Source organism: Nomascus leucogenys, chromosome 1a, assembly GCF_006542625.1.
Source record: "Nomascus leucogenys isolate Asia chromosome 1a, Asia_NLE_v1, whole genome shotgun sequence".
Lineage (NCBI taxonomy): Eukaryota > Metazoa > Chordata > Mammalia > Primates > Hylobatidae > Nomascus > Nomascus leucogenys.
The window spans coordinates 84,724,368-84,747,877 of record NC_044381.1 but is presented as its reverse complement, the minus strand read 5'-3'; the positions used below and the strand labels follow the sequence as shown (position 1 = coordinate 84,747,877).

At 42.8% G+C, this 23,510-nt stretch overlaps 1 protein-coding gene and 1 pseudogene across 1 annotated transcript; one reads left to right on the top strand and one right to left on the bottom strand.

Moving 5' to 3' along the window:
* The first annotated feature begins 208 nt into the window (after window positions 1–208).
* LOC115836191 lies at window positions 209–316 on the top strand (annotated as a pseudogene).
* Window positions 317–11,186: 10,870 nt separating this feature from the next.
* On the bottom strand, window positions 11,187–23,218 carry RDH12 (retinol dehydrogenase 12). Its single transcript, XM_030812459.1, has 7 exons — window positions 22,932–23,218; window positions 21,061–21,179; window positions 20,395–20,550; window positions 19,494–19,598; window positions 18,464–18,673; window positions 16,286–16,475; window positions 11,187–11,890 (listed from the first exon to the last, which is right to left on the bottom strand). The coding sequence occupies exons 1-7, from the start codon at window positions 22,997–22,999 to the stop codon at window positions 11,788–11,790; spliced, it is 951 nt and encodes a 316-aa protein (XP_030668319.1). The 5' UTR covers window positions 23,000–23,218; the 3' UTR covers window positions 11,187–11,787.
* Window positions 23,219–23,510: the final 292 nt, after the last annotated feature.

Genomic DNA, 23,510 nt, shown 5'->3' with positions numbered 1-23,510 from the left:
ATCAACCAAATTGTCAATCTTTGAAACCAGGTGTAGAGTCTTTGGGGAAAGCAGAACTCAAACTTAGCTTAAACTGTTTTCTTGCCACCCACTTCAGGCATATGTTTGCAGTATGATACTTGAGCCATGGACAGTGGCATCACTGCTCATTATCTCCTTTCCCCAGAAACATGATCTCATCCAATTTCTCATGTGAAAAAAAAAAAAAAAGACTATACTTTCAGGGATCATTTCTATAATTCGTTACTGGAGAAGTTTCTCTGAATGTGTAGAGTACCGACTAAAGAGCTTCTGCACAGCAAAAGACACTATCAGAGTGAACAGGCAACCTACAGAATGGGAGAAATTTTTTTTAATCTATCCATCTGACAAAGGTCTAATATCCAGAATCTACAAGGAACTTAAATAAATTTACAAGGAAAAAATCCCATCAAAAAGTGGGCAAAGGATATGAACAGATACTTCTCAAAAGAAGACATTTATGCAGCCAACAAACATGAAAAAAGCGCATCATCACTGGTCATTAGAGAAATGCAAATCAAAACCACAATGAGATGCCATCTCACGCCAATTAGAATGGCAATTATTAAAAAGCCAGGAAACAACAGATGCTGGCGAGGCTGTGGAGAAATAGGAAGGGTTTTACACTGTTGGTGGGAGTGTAAATTAGTTCAACCATTGTGGAAGACAGTGTGGCGATTCCTTAAGGACCTAGAACCAGAAATACCATTTGACCCAGCAATCTCATTACTGGGTATATACCCAAAGGATTATGAATCATTCTACTATAAAGAGACATGCACGCGTATATTTATCACAGCATTATTTATAATAGCAAAGACTTGGAACCAACCCAAATGCCCATCAGTGATAGAATGGATAAAGAAAATGTGGCACATATATACCATGGAATACTATGCAGCCATAAAAAAGAATGAGTTGATGTCCCTTGCAGGGACATGGATGAAGCTGGAAACCATCATTCTCAGCAAACTAACACAGGAACAGAAAACGAAACATCACATGTTCTCACTCATAAGTGGAAGTTGAACAATGATAACACATGGAGACAGGGAGGGGAACATCACACACTGGGGCCTGTCATGGGGTGGTGGGAAAGAGAAGGGAGAGCATTAGGACAAATACCTAATTCATGCAGGACTTAAAACCTAGTTGACGGGTTGATAGGTGCAGCAGAGCACCATGGCACATGTATACCTATGTAACAAACCTGCACGTTCCGCACATGTATCTCAGAACTTAAATAATAAATAAATCTAAAAATTAAAAAAGCTCTAAAAACAAACAACAGTAATGATTAAAGTAGACCTGAAAACCACCTGGTAGCGGACGTAGCACAAAGATATGTCACAACAGAGAAAGTTGGAACACCCACTCTAAACCTAGGATAGATGACTGCTATGTTTAGAAACCTGAGACACTCCAAGGTTACCAGATATCTTTGGCTGGAGCTTAAGCAAAGTAGATCAAAGGCTATTAGACCCTTTGAATACCCAAGCAACCAAATATCGATAGTCACAGTAACCCTAGAGGAAATGGCCTTTTCCTGGCCTTCATCTCTTCTTCCACAGTGATAATGTTGACTGACCTATCCCTGAAATTTTCAGTTCTTCCACAACGAATTCATTCAATATCTGGTCACTGAATGGCTTCTTTGGTGGAATGCTTTCCTGCTTGCTAATTGTGCATGTTGTTATTTCTGCTTGGAGCCCTGCCTTCAGCACCTCCTCTACCCTACCCTCCGGTCTCCCATTGTCAAACCTCTTACCTCAGTCCCACATCGAGTGCCATCTCCTGTACAGATTATTCGCTTCTCTGCCTATGCTTTCTCTTCATCCCACTTAAAGACAAATTCCTCAAGGTTCTAGCCATTCCCTCTTGACACTCATACTCTCCCATACAATCCCTTAGCTTCAGCAGTCATCTTGACTGCCCCCCTTAACTCTTTCCCACACCAGATCTGCCTTTTGACTACCTCCTGGAACTCACCACAAGGCTGACATGCACCTAAAAATATTAGCATGTCCAAAATGGAATACATTCAATTCTACCCACAAACCTGAACTTCCTTCTTTAGTGAATATATAGTTTTGTTTTATTTTATTTTATTTTATTTTATTATTTTCCTGAGACAGGGTCTGGCTCTGTCACTCAGGCTGGAGTACAGTGGTGCGATCACAGCTCACTGCAACTTCTGCCTCCTGGGCTCAAGCCATCCTCCCACCTCAGCCTCCTGAGTAGCTGAGGCTACAGGTGTACATCACGAGGCCGGGCTTTTTGTATTTTTTGTGGAGATAGGGTTTGTTCGCCATGTTGCTCAGGCTGGCCTCAAACTCCTGACCTCAAACAATCGGCCCACCTTGGCCTCCCAAGGTGCTGGGATTACAGGTGTGAGCCACCGCACCCAGCTGTTAATCTATAGTATTAAGGAGTGTTATTATTATTATTGTGCATGCTGCCTGGTTAGAAACCTCTGTGCCAGCCAGGCACAGTGGCTCATGCCTGTAACCCAACACTTTGGAAGGCTGAGGTGGAAGGATCACTTGAGCCCAGGAGTTCGAGACCAGCCTGGCCAACATAATGAGACCCTCACTACAAAAAATAAGAAAATTAGCCAGGCATAGTGGTGGGCACCTGTAGTACCAGCTACTCGGGAGGCTGAGGTGGGAGGATCGCTTGAGCCCAGGAGTTAGAGGCTGCCGTGATCCAAGATTGTGCCACTGCATTCCAGCCTGGGAGACAGAGTAAGACCCTGAAACAAAAAAAAAAAAAAGAAAAAAAAGAAAAAGAAAGAAAGGAAGGAAGGAAGGAACTCTGCTGACTGTTTTTTCCCCCACCTCCTCATTTGAAAACATTCAAGTACCTGCCATGCATCAAGCTATGTCCAAGCTATGTCCAAAGCCAAATCCTATCATCCTACCTTCCCAGCCAGAAGAACCTGTCCCTTCTACGTCATCACTGTAGTTCAGATCATTATCACCTCCTCCCCTGACTGTTGCAGAAGCCTCTTCATCTCAAACATTCATTCTAGAGTTGCACCTTCTACCAACTCCGTGTGAACAAATAATAATTCTAGAAGAATCAAAAGACTTCTTTATAATATTGAGGTATGGAGAATCTAAGCAGATACAGAGCCTAGGATCCTTGAAAGACTTGATATTTTTTATTGTGCTAAAATATACATGACATAAAATTTACTATTTTAACCACTTTTAAGTGTACACTTCAGTGGCCTTAAGTACATTTGCATTGTTGTGCAACCATCACCACCATCCATCTCCAGAACTTTTTCTTCCTCCAACTGAAACTCGGCACCCATTGAACACTAATTCCCCATTTACCCCTCCTCACAGCCCCTGGTAACCTCTACTATACTTTTTGTCTGTGAATTTGACTACTCTAGGTACCTCATGCAAGTGGAATCGTACAGTATTTGTCCTTTTGTGTCTGGTTTATTTCACTTAGCCTAATGGAAACCTCAGTTGATGTTGGTGACCAGTGATTCATGGAAGCTCCAATCTGTGAGACTGAGTGATTTTCTCCAGCCATACTCTTGGTGTATAGAAATCAGAGAGATGGACCGCTCCGTGGGTGCTTGTCCTTCACTAGACAGGGATGATAATGGGGCAAGTGAATCAGCAAGGAAGAAAGTTGGAGAAGTAGGAGGTTGTGGCTAGAGTGGGATGTTAAAAGTTATCTGGAGAGCAGAAAGTTCATGTGATGGCAAGATGTCCAGGTGTAGTCTTTGTCATGGGAATTGAGGACTGAAGAAGAGTAGAAGGCAGTGATTAGGAGTCAGTGATTAGGAGAAGGTCAGGGAACTGAGTCTGAGTGAATATGTGTCACGTTTTCAAATAGTAGTGCTTTGGGCAACCCATGTGTATCACAGTTATCACACCGTTCACTTGGTCTTCCTTCAGTACCATGTTGTTATTTGAGGTGAGTTATTTACTGTTTAATCATACTTTCTCAGATACTTTATAAGGCAAAATTCTCATATGTTCAATAAACACTTGATCTTTTATGCCAGATTGACATTAAACGTCTATGGTAGATACTAGTTAGGGTCTGGCATCTACCATATTTCTATCTGGCACGTCAAAGGTCCCTCTTCTCTGAGAATTCCTAGGGTTAGGCCCCCAGTGGACATGTGAGTACTACATGAATATGAACTATATGAATAGTGTTGCCCTTAGACCCAGGCAAGAAGGGCTCCTTCCCTTGGCCAGCCACTTTAAAAGCCTTATATTTCACCAGAATGCACAAGAAAATAATAAGTGTATTTACAAATACATGAGGCTCTGGAACTCAGTGCTGACATAACACAACCTGATACCCTAAACATTTACTCTCATGATTAACACTGTTTAGGTGCCAGGAAAACTCTTCTTAACTGCATCCAAAGGCTTTGAAGGTGTGCAGATTGTGCTTCTGCTTCTGAGCATAGGGAGGATTGGAATAAAGGAAGCAGCTGGGGAAGAGAAAAGACAAATTCATTAACTTGTCAAATTCTTCCCCAGCATGAGTATAATAAATGCTTGCATTAAAACGGGTATCATTTTCAGTAGTCGAAGGGTCTATATTCTTGTCCTTCATATTCCAATGTGTGTTTGCAACACTTGTCTATGGAGTCTTTAAAAATTTGCAATATTAAACAATTCATATTACTTTTTTTTTTTTTTTTTTGAGACAGAGTCTTACTCTGTCACCCTGGCTGGAGTGCAGTGGTGCAATCTCAGCTCACTGCAACTTCTGCCCCGCTAGGTTCAAATGATTCTCCTGCCTCAGCCTCCCGAATAGCTGGGATTACAGATGCCTGCCACTGCGCCTGGCTAATTTTTCTATTTTTAGTAGAGATAGGGGTTTCACCATCTTGGCCAGGCTGGTCTCGAACTCCTGATCCCGTGATCCACCCGCCTTGGCCTCCCAAAGTGCTGGGATTACAGGCATGAGCCACAGCGCCTGGCACTTTTAAATTGGTAGGCGTTTAGGTGTAAAGGAAACATGCATGAAGTATGATATCCATTGTTTACATTAGCAACTAATTGGACAATGAACTTCAGAATTGTGAATTGTTTTATTTTACTAAAATCATAGAATTAACTAATTTTCAAAAAATAAAAATATTCCACATTATTTAAATAATTTGGATTTAAAATGTTAATACTCAAAATTATAATTTGTCTTTTAATTATAATAGATGATTTAAATATTTTAAAAGAAAAATAACCTAAAACATTTTTTAAATAATTTTTATTTTTGCATTTCTTTGATTTCCATTTTTATGAGAATATGTTAAATTGTGTATACTTTCAATACAATTATATTGGTTTAATCCTTTAAGTAACTGCTGTCATTGGAACATAAATTATTAGATGACTATAACAACATAGTGATTTTATTAAGATGAAAACAGGAAAAACAAATTTTATGGGCTTTTATTACTGTACATCCCTGGCCAAGAAATGGAATAGCTGGATATAGCTGGATGCACTCTTTTGCATCACCTGGCAGCTAGATACAGGGGATCCAATAGAGAACACTGAGGCCCTGGGAAATAATGGAACCATTGATTTTTTTCTTGGCCATGGGGAGCAGAACCACCCTCCCACCCCCATTCCTGCATTGGAATGTGATATGAGCGAGAAATAAACTTTTATTATATTGTACCACCAAAGTTAACATTGTTTGTTACAGCAATTAATCTCCTCCTATCAGAGCAAGTTGTGCCTCATCTCCTGAGATTTTCTTAGCTGATCATTTTGACTAATATAGATTATATATCCATATGTAGAAAAAATAGATTGTACATATAGGTTAAAACTTGGGTGAACTCCTGTGAGGGTGTGCCAGGACTATTAGGATTCTCTGTGCTAGGATATTAGGTCAGTTTTCTCCATATGACATATGAATATCTCCAGACAGACATATGGATATCTGTCATATTCAGAAATCAATGGAAGATGACAGGACTTGGGGGTGGAGAAAAATGTAATGAAAAAGTTGTCAAATATTCACTTGGCAGATGAGGAAATTGAGGGTGATAAAAGTAGGTCAGGAAGATATCTGCCTTGGACTAGCAGTAATGGTAAGAAAAAAAGTAAAAAAAAAAAATTAAAAGTAGCTTAAAAATGGTAGAATGTCAGCAACTTTATAGGGTTCAACATAATACGATAGCATCAGTAGGACACAGACTTAATAAGGTCAATTTATTATGTTGTGTAACAAGAAGTCCCAAGGGAGCACAGCTCCAGTCTTGGTTAATTCAGTGACTCACCACCACGTCATCAGCAACCCAGATTCTCTCTATCTCTCCTTTCACCACCCTCGGCATGTGAGCTAGTTTTTGGGCCAGCCAGCTTCACTCATGGTCTCAAGATGATTGCGGCAGATTCAGGTGTCACGTTTAGCCATGACAGCATCCAACACGAGACAGAAAATTTCTTCCTGTGCCTCATGTTTTAACCAATGAGGAAGCCTTTCCTAGAAGCTACCGAAGAGGCTCCTTCCACATCCCACCGGCCATGATTGAGCCACATGACTTTTCCATCACTGTCACTTGCAAGAGAATATGATCCGCACGGTTGCCTTGGGCCAGTGGTTCACAGCCCCGGCAGCCCATCGGGATCACCTGGGTTGCTTTCAAAAACATTTTCCCAAGGCGAGAACAATTAAATATGGATCTCTGTGGTGAGGCCTGGGCTTTGGCATCTTAAATATTTAAAAATACACAGCCAGAGTTGAGAACAACTACGATCAGTTAATCATTCACAGAAAGCAGAGGTAGACACTGGAACAAAGTTAGAGTAGGGAATGACTACTGGGTGACAGCTAACAGTGTCTGCTGAGGTTATGAATGTTTAATTTTCAAGTAAGATATAAGAATATTCTGCTTTTAAAAAATTGAAAAATCATTTCCCATTAATCCTTCCCCAGGATAACCTCTCTTACACATTCATTATATTGTTTTATATCTTTTTCTGTGCTTTTACATACCTATATATGTACTCATAGAAAATATATATTACATGTGTGTAATTTCAAAATATAAGTCTTACTACACAGAACGCATCATTCTGAAATTCAGTGTGATTTATCCAAGTATATACGTGTATAATTATTTTTTAAATATAATGATTTTTGGAATAACTACTCCAAAATAATTATTTCATTGTATAATCATACAGAGATTAGTATATAATTATTTAAAAGTATATAAGTATATTTTTATAAATATATATTTATAAGTATATTAGTATATATAAGTATATTAGTATATAATTATTATATAATCATGTCAGATTGTATAATCATACCAGAGATTAGTTTTTCGCCAACTGATGGACTTTTAGGCTATTTCCATTTTTTTGCTAATATGAACAATGCCTCCTCTTTACATATATAGGCTAATGTTACTGCAGATATTAAGAAGCTGAATTGCTGGTAGAAATGGCTTCACCATTTCTTCCATCCATAGCAGCAGTGTATAAAAATATCTGTTTTTCTATATTTTTGCCAATATTTGCTAAGCTTTCAAATTTTTGACAATCCGATGGTTTAAAATGGTATAATGGCATCTTGTTTTAATTTGCAGTTCTCTGATCACTGGTCAGGTTAAATATCTTGACTTAGGTACATTGGTCATTTGCATTTCTTCTGAAAATTTCCTATTTATAACTTTTGCAAAGTTCTCTGTTGGGTTCTGTGTCTTGTTCTTATTGAGAAGTAGAAGTTCTTTATATGATAATAGGTTGAGAGTGGTGGCTCACACCTGTAATCCCAGCACTTTGGGAGGCCAAGGTGGGAGGATCACTTGAGTCCAGGAGTTTGAGATCAGCCTGGGCAATAAAGCGAGACCCCAAGTACAAAGAAAAATGAATATAAATATGGGTACGACTCTTTGGTGTGATACATATTGTCTACATAAATATAAGATAGGTCATATATACATATACCTCTGCAGCAGATGCTGTGGTGCACCACCCAGATTCCCTCCTATGGTTTGGTTCTGTGTCCCCACCCAAATCTCATGTCAAATTGTAATCCCCATGTGTTGAGGGAGGGACCTGGTGGGAGGTGATTGAATCATGGGAGTGGTTTCCCCCATTGTCTTCTCGTGATAGTGAGAGAGTTCTCATGAGACCTGATGGTTTTAAAAGTGGCAGTTTTCCCTGCACTCTCTCACTCTTTCCTGCCACCTTATGAAGATGTGCCTTGCTTCCCTTTCACCTTCTGCCATGATTGTAAGTTTCCTGAGGCCTCCCCGGCCATGTGGAAGTATGAGTCAATTAAACCTCTCTTCTTTATAAATTACCCAGTCTTGGGTAGGATCTTTATAGCAGTGTGAGAATGGACTAATATACTCCCTTTAGAAATGAAGCATACAGCTAGGCATAGTGGCTCATGCTTGTAATCCCAGCACTTTGAGAGGCCAAGACAGGAAGATTGCTTGAGCCCAGGAATTCATGGCCAGCATGGGCAACAGAGAGAGACCCTGTCTCTACCGAAAAAAAAAAAAGAAAAAAAGAAAAGAAAAAGAAATGAAGCACTCATTCTCCCAGATGCTGGAAATGTACACAGCTGCCAACTCTCAGCTGAGTTTTTATCTAGAACTTGCCCTCACCCAGGTCATGCCCCCTCCCTGGAAGCTGCCCACACCCAATTACTGGTCACTTCGGGTGTTTAAAGACCAACCTCTTTTCCTCAATTCAAGACAGCTCAGCTCCAGGGCTCCCTGTGGAACAGGATCACCTAATCCTTTAGTGTGACTGCATCACAGATCAACTTCACCCTCTGCCCTGTCCTGCTTCTCTCACTCCCCTATAGATACCAATCCTAACAGTCCTCCTAATAAATTTGCTGTGTGCAAATGTCTGTATCTCAAAGTCCATTTTCTAGAATACCTAACCTAAAACCATTTCAAACATGTTCACCATTATCACTTGACTTTGAACTTTATTTGAGGTATGCTTTTTAGATGTATTCCTCTTTTCCCATATGCTTTTTGCTTTTCATGTCTTCAGAATGCTATCCCTCTTCCGAGGGCACAAAGATATTCTTCTATATTTTTTCTAATACTTTCACAACTTTTTTTGCCTTTTAATCCACATAGTACTCATTTGTATGAATGATGCGAAGCAAAGAATCTAACTTTATGTTTCATTTGGATAGTTATTTGTCCAGCACCACTTATGAAATTGTCTATGTTTTTCTGACTGATTTGAAATGCCTCTTCTACAATATGAGAATATGATAGTGATATCAAAATAGCATATATGAGAATATGATAGCCGTAGGATAGGCGTTTCAATACCCAATACCCAACTACAGTTGAATGCTTCACAGTGAGCATTTGACCCAAGCCAAACCTGGAATTTTTTAAATTCTAAAAATAGGAAATGGCTGCAGGAACTCTTCAATGGTAGAAGGAGAGGAGTCTGGTGTTGCTCAGCGCTTGAGTTCTAGTTATTTCTAAGATACATCTCTGCCCACTCCCACTTTCCAGTTTCAACCCTTCCTTGAGTTTATGAGCAAAATATTCCATGGTTTGGGACTTAAGCTTGCTCAAAATGAGTGTCCATCTTATAACTAAAAGAGACCAAATACACAAGGTATATCCTCCTGGGCTTGGGACGCATGGCGACATTGTATACGAAGTTGAGTTAGACAAGGGCCAAGTGCCAACCAAGGGAATCTGTGGCAGCTAGTCACCACCTAGGAAATCAGTGCTCTGAAACTGTTTGTTTCTTGAGTTTCATATGTCTCTTTGATTTCCTTTTCCTTTAGTTTCCCATTGAAGTGTTATTTTTAGGAAATTAGGACAGTCTCAGCTGAGCTAAAAGAAAAAGATTTTCTACCCCAGGCTAGATTACCTAAGGATGTCAGAGGCTAAGAGAAGCCAGGAATAGTGAAGGCAGTGGAACTGGAGCAGTTAGAGAAGCACCTAGGAGGGAAATCTGGAACAACTGAAATCCCTGAGCCCTTCTCATCCAGGATCTTGTTTCCTGTATGTTAAGGGGCACTCTGCCAAGGCAGGAAGCCATATCCATATCCAAGCACAAGTCAAAAGCAGAAAAACAGCCCTGATGGTTGCAGGGGAATTCAGGGAGCCAAGATGGGAAGGTAGAACGGTGTCTCAGCCACCAATCCCCCAGCACTGTTTGTGCAAAGTCAAGGCCTTTCACTTGCTCAGATGTTAACTTGGGGCAAGTCTTTTCTGGAAACATGGCAAGAGGCCAAGACTGGCACATGTTCCTTGCCCAGGCTGAGCAGACTAGATGGTCCTTTTGGTGTTGGGCGAGACACTACAGAGAGGTGAGATGTAGCCTGAGCACGAGGCGATTCTGAAGGAGTAGTGCTGAGGGAGGCTGTGTCTTGTGGGAGCACCTGAACACCACGAGAAATGATGGAGTCTGGAATCTGAACAAGGGGAACAACTATGGCTTAATATTCTGAAAATGCCAACAACATGTCGCATCAATACCCATGCCTATCATTGTTTTCTTTTGCATTCTTTGCTGCTCAGCTTCCCGATATTTGGTGTCATTTGCTGTTGGTTGTAAGTGCATCTAATAATTTGGGATATGATGGAAACTTTCAGATTTGAAATATTTTCTCTAGCCAGATATTTAACAAAATGTCTTTAAATGAGAGGCAGTACAGCATTGTGGTTAGGAGTATCCACTCGAGCCCTGTATCACTGTGAGCTAGCCAAGCTGTGATCCTTGCTGAGGATGGCAGGAAATGATGCGTTCTGCAAGTGGAGCCTCCTTCAGGAAGGAAGGAGATGGGGATAACGCAGAGAATTGCACCCCTTTCCTAAAACTCAGGGGGAAGAGTATCTCCGTCAGCACTCAAATTTCCTAAGGCAGTTAGGCCATAGGGGAGTAAAATCCTTTCCTTTTGGGTGCCAGATTCTCACTGAAACTGCTTTTTCTCTGTCTGCGTAACTCAGGTGGATTCCTCCCAGCAGCTATACACTCTGAGGATCTTACATTCCAGCTGCTGTCTTTGCCCTGAGTTCTAGGCCTAGGCCTGCTCCCTTGCTATTCCCCAGTTCCCGTGGCTGGGTAGGGTGAAATGCTACTCACTAAACTAGCAGGCTGGTTTCCCTGATTTGTTCCATTTCTCTCCCTTGCTGCCCTGAGAAAATAAATAAGACAATAAGATGAATGCAGTCTTTATTTTCTCTAAAAATTGAAAGGTAAAGGGAACTCTTTACAAAAAGAAACCATCTGCATGGTTGAAATGGGAAGGTCCAGGTGAAAGGAAGGAATCTAACTAGGCCAGGGTTAGCCAGGATCTTTGTGTGTTGATCCAGACTCCAGGGTGGTGGCAAATATTTTTAAAAAGAAAGAGATCAACCAAGAGTTGGAGTGTATAGCCCCTAGAAATAGGCAGTGATGATGCTCTTCTTCCCTCAGCTAAGCATCTGGTGCTGATGAGGGAACTGACTCAATTTCTCAGGCTCTTCTGCCACCCCCATGCCCAGCCTGGGATCTGCCCAGTCCTGCTGCCCCCAGAGGGTTGCTGACTTTCCAGGTCTTAGAGAAGAACTCTCTATAGGTGTCCACAACTCATGCCATAAGCCAGTCTCACAAGAGTGTGAGGTGTGCAAACATTCCCAGAAGGGTCAAAAGGATCAGGGCAGGCAGGATTCGCAGCACCAGCTGGCCAAGAGGACAATCCTTTAGGGTTGGCCTTCTCCTTGGTCCCTGTTCATTATGGCATGGATTGGGCCTGATAAAGCTGCAGCTCTTCCACCAGCTACTCCCACCGGATTCCTAGAAGCTCACAGCTGACGTTCCATAGGCGCTCAGCTGTTTTGTTATTTCGGGCCCTTGGAGACACCCAGGTCCTCTTGCAGTCACTGGAGGGCAGAGAAAGATGGTAAATTCCAGGAATGAGAATTAGCAGTCTGGAAATCTTTATGGTCCCTTTCTCAGAATGTTTCTAAATGTATAAAATACAATATATGCCAGACTCAAAGAAACTAATTATATAAAATGCACTCTAAAAATATTTTTAAAACAAATTTGTGATATAGTAATACACAGGCTTATTTATTAATATATTCTATAAGAAGATCTAGTACCAGGTCTAATAATCAAAGGATTTCAAAGTAGTGGCGAGCAGAAGTGACATTCTAGGATATCTGCAACAACTGCAATGTGATATGAAAATATTTATTGTTCTATTGGTGACAAAGTCACAGGTATCACTACTACTACTACAGTTCAGTGCCTACATTCATAACTGAAGAAAATGCCAAATCTCAGTTGGAGGTTAAATTAAAGATGAAGTTATTTTCCCATCCAAGTTCACAGGCCCCTTGAATTCTGTGGACAGATGCACTTGCATACCATGAACTCCAGACCAAGCCCTCCAGATTTGCTTTGGAATGAGCAGGGGCCCTGAGGACTAGAGGGATAGGGGGTGGGAGCAGAACACAGTTCTCATCATGTTTTTTTTTGTTTTTGTTTTTGTTTTAATTTTATTATTATTATACTTTAAGTTTTAGGGTACATGTGCACAACGTGCAGGTTTGTTACATATGTATACATGTGCCATGTTGGTGTGCTGCACCCATTAACTTGTCATTTAGCATTAGGTATATCTCCTAATGCTATCCCTCCCCCCTCCCCCATGTTTTTTGTTTTTAATGTTCCTTTTTTCTAATTATAAAAGTCCTGTAAAACATTCGGAACATGCAGCGCTGATAAAAGAAGAAAAGCCTATCATGGCTGGGCACAGTGGCTCACACCTGTAATCCCAGCACTTTGGGAGGCTGAGGTGGGTGGATCACCTGAGGTGAGGAGTTCAAGACCAGCCTGGCCAACATGGTGAAACCCTGCCTCTACTAAAAATACAAAAAACAATTAGCTGGGTGTGGTGGTGGGTGCCTATAATCCCAACTACTTGGGAGGCTGAGGCAGGAGAATGGCTTGCACCCAGGAGGCAGAGGTTGCAGTGAGCGGAGATCACGCCACTGCTCTCCAGCCTGGGTGACAAAAGCGAAACTCCATCTCAAAAAAAAGAAAAGTCTATCATTTAGTTGCTTTCCGTACAGTCTTTTTTTTTGCTTTGTTTGGATATAAATAGAGATATAGTCTCTCTCTCTCTCTTTCTCTCTTACATAAAACCGGGATCATACTGTATCTAGTTTGAGGAGGATTTTTTTTTTTTTGAGACAGGGTCTCACTTTGTCACCCAGGCTGGAGTGCAGTGGCACTATCATGCAGCCTTGACCTCCCAGGCTGAAGCCATCCTACCACCTTAGCCTCCCGAGTAGCTGGGACTACAGGCATGTACCACAATGCTGGGCTAATTTTTTGATTTTTAGTAGAGATGGGGGTCTCACTTTGTTGCCCAGGCTGGTGTGGAATTCCTGAGCTCAAAAAATCCTCCTGCCTTGGCCTCCCAAAATACTGGGACTACAGGCATGAGCTGCCACACCCAGCCTTAAATTTTTTTTTTTTTTTTTTTTTTTTTGAGACAGAGTCTCATTCTGTTGCTCAGGCTGGAGTGCAGTGGAGTGATCTCGGCTTACTGTAGCCTCCGCCTCCCAGGTTCAAGTGATTCTCCTGCCTCAGCCTCCTGAGTGGCTGGGATTACAGGCATCCACCACCATGACCAGCTAATTTTTTGTATTTTTAGTAGAGATGTGGTTTCACCATGTTGACCAGGCTGGTCTCTAACTCCTGACCTCAAGTGATCCACCCACCTCGGCCTCCCAAAGTGCTGGGATTACATGCATGAGCCACTGCACCTGGCAAAATTTTTAAATAATAAAAAAACACCTAGAATAAAAAGATAAAAATCATCCTTCACACTCTGCTTGGCTCTCTGTAAAACTCCCTGGAAGTAACCACTACTGCCCAGTGGCTGGGTATCCCTCCAGACTGTTCTCTATGTATAAAAAATCATGTAGTTTTGTATTCCAGTTTTTTCCTTAAAACATTATATCACTAACATTTTTTTATTAATTACATATTATATAAAAATATGATATTTAATGACTGTATATTTTATTACATATTTAAGGCAGCAATGTTAAGCTCTCAGACTCTAGAGTAGCAACTGTCCAATAGAAATATGATGGGAAGGCCAGGCGCAGTGGCTCACGCCTGTAATCCCAGCACTTTGGGAGGCTGAGATGGGCGGATCACTTGAGGTCAGGAGTTCAAGACCAGCCTGGTCAACATGGCAAAACTCCATCTCTACTAGAAATACAAAAACTAGCTGGGCGTGGTGGCGTGCACCTGTAATCCCAGCTACTCGGGAGGCTGAGGCAGGAGGATCCCTTGAACCCAGGCGGTGGAGGTTGCAGTGAGCCAAGATCATGCCATTGCACTCCAGCCTGGGCAACAGAGTGAGACTATGTCTCAAAAAAAAAAAAAAAAAAAAAGAAAGAAAGAAATATGATGAGAAACACAATTGTTAGCCACATATGTCATTTTGAATTTTCTAGCAGCTACATTTAAAATGTAAAAGAAATTGGTGAAATTTATTTAGAAACATTTAATTATACATTAATTTATTGAGTTAATAAATGTGTACTTTATTTAACCCACAAATAGCAAAATCATTTTAGCATGCAATCAATATAAAAAATGAGATATCTTTTATCTCATTTAAAAATATAAAATGAGATAATTTACACTTCTTTTTTTTATACTATAGGTTGAGCATCCCTTATCAGAAATGCTTGGGGCTGGGCGCGGTGGCTCACGCCTGTAATCCCAGCACTTTAGGAGGCCAAGGCAGGTGGATCACCTGACGTCAGGAGTTCAAGACCAGCCTGGCCAACATGGTGAAAGCCCATCTCGACTAAAAATACAAAAATTAGTCAGGTGTGGTGGCGGGCACCTGTAATCCTAGCTACTCGGGAGGCTGAGCCAGGAGAATCGCTTGAACCCAGGAGGCTGAAGTTGCAGTGAGCCAAGATCATGCCATTGCCCTCCAGCCTGAATGACAAGAGTGAAAATCCATCTCAAAAAAAAAAAAAAAAAAAAATGCTTGGGATCAGAAGTATTTAGGATTTTACATTTATTTGAATTATGAAATATTTGCGTTGTACTTACCGGCTGAGCATCTCAAACCCCAAAAATCTAAAACCCGAAATACTCTGAAATCCAAAACATTTTTAGCAGCAACATTCAACTCAAAGGAAATGCTTACTGAAATATTCCGGACTCCAAATTTTCAGATTTGTGATGCTCAACCTGTATGTCTTCAAAAATCTAGTATGCACTGTACACTTACAGTGCATCTCAAACTGGACTAGCCATATCTCAAGTGCTCAATAGCAACACGTGGCTAGTGGCTACCATACTGAATGGCACAGCTCTAGAGCCAGATTGCCAGGGCGTAAATCCCAGATCTACCACTTATAAGCTATATGACTTTGAGCAAGTTTCTTAATTATCTTGTGCCTCAGTTTCATGTGAAAACTTGGGGTAATATTACCTGCCTCGCAGGGTTGTGATGATTATAAGAATTAATACACATTACACACTCAGAACTCTGAGTACCAAACACATTATAAAAACTCAAGCAACATTAGCTATTATCACTTATCCATTCCCCTCTCATCAGACAGTAAGACTATTTCCAATGCTTCACGGAATAAATACTGCACTGATGAAAAGCCTTGAACAAAGTGAGACAACAGAGCAGACAGGGCTGGATTCTGTCATGGAATGGGAAAGAGATTTCACCCTGGGCTTCCCTTTACTCCCAGACTCTAGTTGCTCATTGAGTTCATGATAAGATTCAGCACTAAAATTTCTACTTCTATATTTCAACGGATAGTGCCAATCTTGGCAGCACTGAGGGACAGAGTTCACACCGAAGAGAGAGGACATTCCCCTAGCACTTTGTGTTAATTGGTATTAAAAAATTCATGAATCAAGTGAGCCAAAAGCCTAAAGAAGGAGAAAAAGGATCCAGAGGGCCTGCTAACATTTTCTCCATGGCATAACCAACAGCGACAGTCTTCTTCAAAAGCTTTCAGAAAGCTGCAAAGTTTACATGGAAAAGCGGCACACGGGTATAAAATAGAGCCAGAAAAGCAACTCTTCCCAACACGTAAGTTTGTACTGTAAGTTTCCTTAACAAAGCAACGGCATTCTGTTTGCAGGCCCAACCCAAACGTGGATTGCATCATCAGGCACAAACTCAGCTTCTCAGAATGCACAGCCCAGCGAGTCCGGCACCTCCCACGCACACAGGTGGTGGAGAGAACCCCACTGCCTTCACACACCTGAAGTACTTGCCACTCAGGGGCTCCAGGCCCTCAGCCAGGGCGCAGTGCAGGCTGGTCTGCGCCCCCTCCCGTGCCGTCTTGACAAAGGGGGAGAAGAGCCGCCAGAGCAGGCAGAGCAGGGAGGAGTGCCGGACCAGCTCAGAGCGGACGACGCCTGGGTGCACTGCGTAGGTGGTGACCCCGGTGCCTAGGACAAAGAGGGCACAATTAGATCAGGGACACACTCTGAGCCCAGGAAAACAGCTTATCTCCTGCAGCAAAATACACAAGTGAGAAGGAGGAACTCAGGAAACATAACCCAGGATTCAGCAGGTACCACTCCTGGCCAGGCAGAGGAATTTGAACAGGAATGAATTGATCTTTCAGTAAGATCTATAGCCTTCTCAGCCTTCTATGTTCCAAAAGGAGTGCCTGGTTCAAGGTCCTTCTATTTCAATGTCGTTTTTATACTGTGGCTTTAGTACTACTAATAAACATGACAACATGTAGTGAGTAGTATCAATTATTGACAGTGGTATCTTTATCATTTCTACAGGAGGAGTTTAGGGGTAGCGATCTGATTGGAAGGTGGTGGGTAGGACTTTATTTTGAGCTGCATTTGCCTGGCAAGCACATTTTATGAGGTGTAGATTGAGGGATGGTGATGCAGATTATGGGGGATTAACTTCCCCCCCCCCAAGATATCCCTGGTGCCATCACTATTTTTCAGTACCAATTATGTGCAAGGGCTATACAACATGCTTTAAATGTATTATTTCATTTAATTCTTAAAGAAGCTTGTGAAATAGAATATTATAATGCCCACTTACAGCAAAGAAAACTAAGTCACAGAAAGTTTAAGTAAATTGCCTAAGGTTATACCTGGCAGGGTGCAGGGCCAAGGGCTGAACTCTGATGTAAAGTTAAAAACATGGAATGGACTGTCTGCATTTGAATCTTGGCTCAGCTAGGAACCTTCCTGGGGCAAATTCCTTAATCTGTCAGTGCCCGTCTTTTCATATTTAGAGTGGGGGAAAATAATAGCACCCACCTCACAGGAATGTTGCAAATATTAAATGGGTTAAGATGTGTAGTGCATGGCACACATAAACCTCTCAATTATTATTGTAATTGTTATTGTTTATTTTTATGATTACCGTCTTCTTTTACCGTAGGCATTCTGGAAGTAAAGATCATTGTTCCCAAACTCTGGTTTATTCACTATAACAAATGGGCCCCTAGATCCGCAGATGTCAGAGCCAGCAGCTCACCCAATGCTCCAAGAGAGCACAGAATCATTAAGGAATAAGAACTGGCCTGACGTGATTTTACAGCTGAGAAGATGAAGTCAGGGGAGGTTAAAGGGGCACATCCACATCCGCATGGGGCTAGCATGTGGTAGAGCAAGAACTTGGACCCAGGGGTCTGAAATCCAGCCCTAACTCCCTGAGTCCAGGCAGTGGCAGCTCTGTAGCTCAGATCACCATGTGGACCTCAGCAAATGGCACCCAGAAGGAAGCACCCTGGGTTTAAAGCCATGCACCCACATTCCAGTTCTGATGCCCTCACCTGCCGTATACTCTTTAGCTGGCCATTTCCTTGGACCTCAGTTCTGCTCTATAAACTAGGAGTAATAATACCTGTTACAAAAGGCCTCTGCTGCCAGATCATCTGAGGTAAGGAGTTTGAGACCAACCTGGACAACAGGGTGAAAGCTCATCTCTTCTAAAAATACAAAATTAGCCAGGCGTGATATTGCATGCCTGTAATCCCGGCTACTCAAGAGGCTGATGCAGGAGAATCACTTGAACCCAGGAGGCAGAGTTCGCAGTGAGCCAAGATCGCACTACTGCACTCCAGCCTGGGCGACAAGAGCGAAACTCAAGTCTCAAAAAAAACAAAACAAACAAAAAGCCCCTGCCTGTTGCAAAAAGCTATTGTGAAAATCAAATGAGATAAGAGATAAGATGTGATAAGATAAATACAAGGTAACTTTATGAGGTTCTTAACCCCTATTTGATTTTAAGCTCCCTGGGGGCAAGGATTCTGTTTTTATTCCATTCATAACTTCATTCTCCTTAGTCCACAGAGATATTACTGACACGTGCATGTTTGACAGCCTGACTTCCCAAGTTGCTGTGGACCTCTAATCTGGTCTGTGGACCATTTTTGCTATTCCTCTTTCTCCAGACTTACCTTGGAGCCTCTTGGCCAGCTCACGAGTAAAAAGTACATTGGCCAGCTTGCTGTGGCAATAGGCAAAACCCCTGCTGTAGCGCCTCTCGCTCTGGAGGTCGTGGAAGGGAATCTTGCCAATGTGGTGAGCCACCGAGGACACGTTAACCACCCGTGCAGGGGCAGACACCTTTAGCCGCTCCAGGAGCAGGTAGGTGAGGAGGAAGTGGCCTGTGAGGAGAGGCAGCAGGGGAGATTGAAGGTGGAATGGCAGCCCAGGCTCAGCATGTGGGAGCCGAGAGGACTTCAGTGTTAGCTCACTATCTTCTGGGTGTGAACCAATTTTGACGCCATGAGTAACTCTAATGGTCAGTTTGGTCTGAGTTTGTGGATTCCTCAAAGCAAGAACCAGAGCTAGACTAAAAGCAAGGCAATCATACTTAATTTATATTACTTTGTACCTCTGCCCTTGACCCACCTGCTGGCTTCCATTCTGGCCATGATTGCATAACTAGAGACCCAGGTACACTTGTGTATAGACAGAAGGATAGAACAGTCAGGGAAGATAATATTTGCTTAGGATCAGAAAACATGTTCCATGCTCTCCTCCCTAAAGTCTTCACCTTGAACGCTGAACCCCACCCTGCCTCATACCTCAAGTTCTCAAGGATTGCCTACCTCCATGGACCAACCCATGGCTTGGTTAGCCATCATGTAGATGTGACCCCTCCAGCCAAGCCCAGATGCCTGCATACCCCCAGGCCTGGCCCTGCCTGGCAAGCCTTGTACTGCCACTGCCCCATCCAAGAATGATATTCTTCTCCCTGGTATTTCCTGAAATTTGGGGCTTCTTAATGGTATAGGTAGGAGGATCTCACTTTTTTAGACTGATCAGGAGAGGTACAGTGAACAACAAGCCAATGGGTCCAGTCTATTGGAATTCCCAGGCTCTATGAAGGCCCCTGGCCATTCTCCCCATTTACACAGTGTCATCTTCCTAAAGAAAAGATAGTGGGTATACCTCATTTTTTAGTCACTCAAAGATACTTACCCAGGTGGTTGACTCCCAGGTGGGTCTCAAAGCCATCAGCTGTCTTGGAATATGGACACATCATTACTCCCGCATTGTTGATCAGAATATGGAGCTGCTTTTCCTCTATAGGGCACAACCAAAGAGATCCTATGGTTAGCAAGGAGTCCCCTGGCTGCCTGTCACAGACCTGCATAATTGCCCTTTCCCTTTGTTCATTAGTTGTCTTTGTTGGGGTAAGATTTTGATAGGAGTCACTTGCTCTGCCCCTTCCTTTTAAAACAAGGTATTGCCTCAGCAGTTAATAACTATCCTTCATTTGGACCTATCTCAGTGACATCCAATAAGCATTGTCACTGGGTTTCTAATGAGTAATTTTAGTTACTCACATCTTCCTGGACATTGTTCATTCATTTATTCAGCAAATGTGTACTAACTACAGACTCTGGGCCAGGTGCACTCTGCTGGGCACTAGGAATCCAGTGGTAACACAAGCCAGACATGGTCCCAGGATGTCCCTCATGGATTTCATAGTCCTTGGTAGAAGCTGGTCATTTTCCAAGATCCAGAAGAACTTGCCAGCAGCACAACTTCATCTCATGCCTATGGCCACAGAAGGTTGATTCTCAGGATGAAAGAAGAGAGTGGCATTGTGGCCACACCTTGATGCCAACGTGCAAGCCCAGACAGGGAGCTGACACCTCCAACATTCCCATTGCCGAGGCAAAAAGACGATAAGGATCCTGCTCAGTCTATCTACCCACCATCCTCTTGCCAATTCCCTGTCCTGCTGGTTCATGTGGCAGAACCTGTCTAGTGGGGTGGATGATGGTTCTGATGTAAGGGCCATAGATGGCCCAGGGTGGAGCAGCCACTCCCATAACCAATTTCCTGCTTTTCTACCTACCCACCAGGACCTCACCTGCCAGAAAGCCCTCAGCAAAAGCTCGGATAGATTTGGTGTCGGATAGGTCCAATTTCCGCACCAGCACCTGGGAGTTCTTTGTATCCACTCGGATTTCACTGGCAGCAGACTCCCCCTTCAGTACATCTCTGCAGGCAATATAGACTCGGGCTCCTGGGTCCAAGACAAAAAAAGGGCAGTATGTTCATATCCTAGGCTATAAAGGAGGTACGGTAAGTGAGCTTGGGACTGGTGGACAGAGCATTCATTCTCCCAGCCATCCCTCAATGGTAGAGTGAACATATTGCCACTTCGGGCTTTTCATAGTAGTACTGTTCAGTCTTCTTGCTGTCACTTTAATCCCACTCTGGGAACCTGGTTCCCAGGTTTTATATTCTGATATTTAATGTCGCTTAGTATCTCCTTTTAGAATAACTGACTTGGCTATACACAGACATCATTGTTTTCCTTATTTTATTTAATAGAGAGGGAATAGGGAAGAAACAGTTTATTGAAGGCCACAGTGTAAGTTGGTGTCGCGGTTGGACTTGAATCCCAGGTTCCTTGAATTTCTAGTCAGAGCCCCCAAGCCTAGGAGGAAACACAAAGAAATATGGACAGAGGCCCCAGTGGGAAGAAGGGTGGGAGGCATGGCACTTTGGAGACTAAAGGGCAAACACTTACCTCGGCTAGCGAGCTCTCTGGCCGTCTCCTTGCCAATGCCTGTGTTGGCACCAGTGATCACCACTACCTTCCCAGGAAGCTGCACATTTGTTCTACACACTCCACCAGCAAAGAACTTCCTATCGGCAAGGGAAACAAGAGCGTCATGTACCATCCTTCACTAGCTCACACTAAGATACGTTAAAAAAAAAAAAAAAAAAAAGGCTATCCAGCCTCAAAGAAGGGTATCTTTAAGTTGCAGTCAGGAGACTCATAAAAGCTAATCTTCATGGGACAACATTTTTCCATGGGGCAAGGTAGTCACCTGTTCATCAGTTCAGGTGGGAAGATCACTTGTCCAGAAGCCACAAATAATCATATTAGCAAACAGAGTAAATGCTGGAGTCAGGGCCAATGGAGACTTTCCTTGTTAGATAATAAATACATCTAGCTCTTATCTCTAGAGGTTCCAGAGGAAAGCTTTCCCCTCTAACCTACATTCAAAACATACGCATGATAAACATTAGCGGAGTCAATATTCAGTAACCGTCATCATGAGTAACTGATGAACAGCACTCTGTGGGAGGTGGCACACACAGGTACTGCTCTTAGCACTCTGAGGGATGGCATACACAGGTATGGATCTTAGGCTGCCTCTCCAGTTTTAGGGAGTGGGTCATTTCCGAGGCTTTCAGCCATTGTATTAGAGATTTCATTCTGGCCGATGGCAAACAGAGAGAAAACCTCCTTTGTTCAGACCTCTGTGCAGAGAGCACTCTTTTACATGAAGTTGACTACACAGGTCCTAAAACAGAATACAGAGGGGCAGAACTAACATTTCCTGCACATCATCTGACTGCCAATTACTAGGCTAGGCACTTTCCATATGTAATTTATTTTAATCCTCTCAACTTCTCCAGTATTAGTTCCACATTACAGTAGAGAAAATTGAGGCTCAGGGAGGTTCATGTCACATAGTGGTGGCAGAAGTGGGACTTGAACGCAGATCTCTATGGAGAACCTAGAATAACACTGTCCTTGGTAGGTCCATTTAACCTCCTTTATCATCAGAAATTTTTTAGGCTGAGCCCAGTGGCTGTAATCCCAACATCTTGGGAGGCCAACATGGGATGGTCACTTAAGCCCAGGAGTTTGAGACCAGCCTGGGCAACATAGTGAGACTCCCATCTCCACAAAAAAACTTAAAAAGTAGCTGTGGCACATGGCTATATTCCCAGCTACTTGGGAGGCTGAGGCAGGAGGATTGCTTGAGCCCATGAGTTCAAGGCTACAGTGAGCTATGATCACACCAACGCACTCCACCCTGGGGTGACAGAGTAAAAATTAAAAAAGAGAAATTAAAAAATTCTCCACTCAGAACACACATTTATTTGACACCTCTAGAAATCCCACAGCAAAAGAGCCATCCCAAAACATTAATTGAGGGTAGTCTCAAAGGGAAGAGAGTTTGTTTCTTTCCCAAACTACTACCTGGTACTTAACAGCGTGACAAGCCAGCAGGGCCACCTTGAATAGGGACAGTCTCTGAGTTCTTGAGAGACACCCAAAGGAATAAAATGAAAAAGCAAGGACTCCCACCTAAGGTGTTTGTTGAGCTACTTGACAGAGTCATCCATGCAGCCTTCTGCTGGCAGTAGAACACTCCCCAGAGCTCAGGTGGGGTCAGAACTCAGCCCCACCTCTACCCGGCCACAGATGCTTCCTTCTGGTTTTCCACCATGGTATCCACAACACCCCCTTCCTTCCTGCTTTTCCTGCCCTAACTTTCTCTCCGTCAGCCTCCTTCCCTTTCTCTTCTTTCAGCAGCTGAGAACCAGCTTCCAGTGCAGGTCTTTGTAAACAATTGTTTAAGTTGCTGAATTAAGACAAACCTGATGGATGGAGCTACCATATACAGGAACGAGAAGAAGGAGGTGAGCAGTCCCAAGGTGACCAGCATCGTTCCAACTTCTGTAGCTGCTGTTGCTTTTGCTGCTGCTCCAGCTTCAACCCCAGCTCTGGCTCAGGTTCCTGGTCTGGCTCCAGCTCTTGGCTGCTTCTGCTGCTTCTCTGCTCCTCTCCGTCCTGGGTGCTCAGCAGCAGCCTGACTCCAAGCAGAGCCCAGAATCCTATTTAAATCCGAGAGCTGTCAGAGCACAGCCTGCTGGGAGATGTAGTCCTGGTGGGGAGGGGACGGAGTCAAGGTTAGAAGCTTACTTAGGTTTACTGGCAAAGAGAATGTGGGGAAACTAAAGCAAGTACCCCCTAAACCCTCCATCCTCAATTGTTTCTCTTCTCTAGGAAATGTGTTCTCCCAACCACTGCCACCTCTACTGCAAGATGGAATATATAGAATATTTTTAACTTTAGCCACAAACCCCATGATGCTTAAAATATGAGTGGATTAAAATAGGATGGGAAGGAAACTCCCAAAAGAATGGAGAGAGATGTCAGAAGAGCTGTTAACCTTA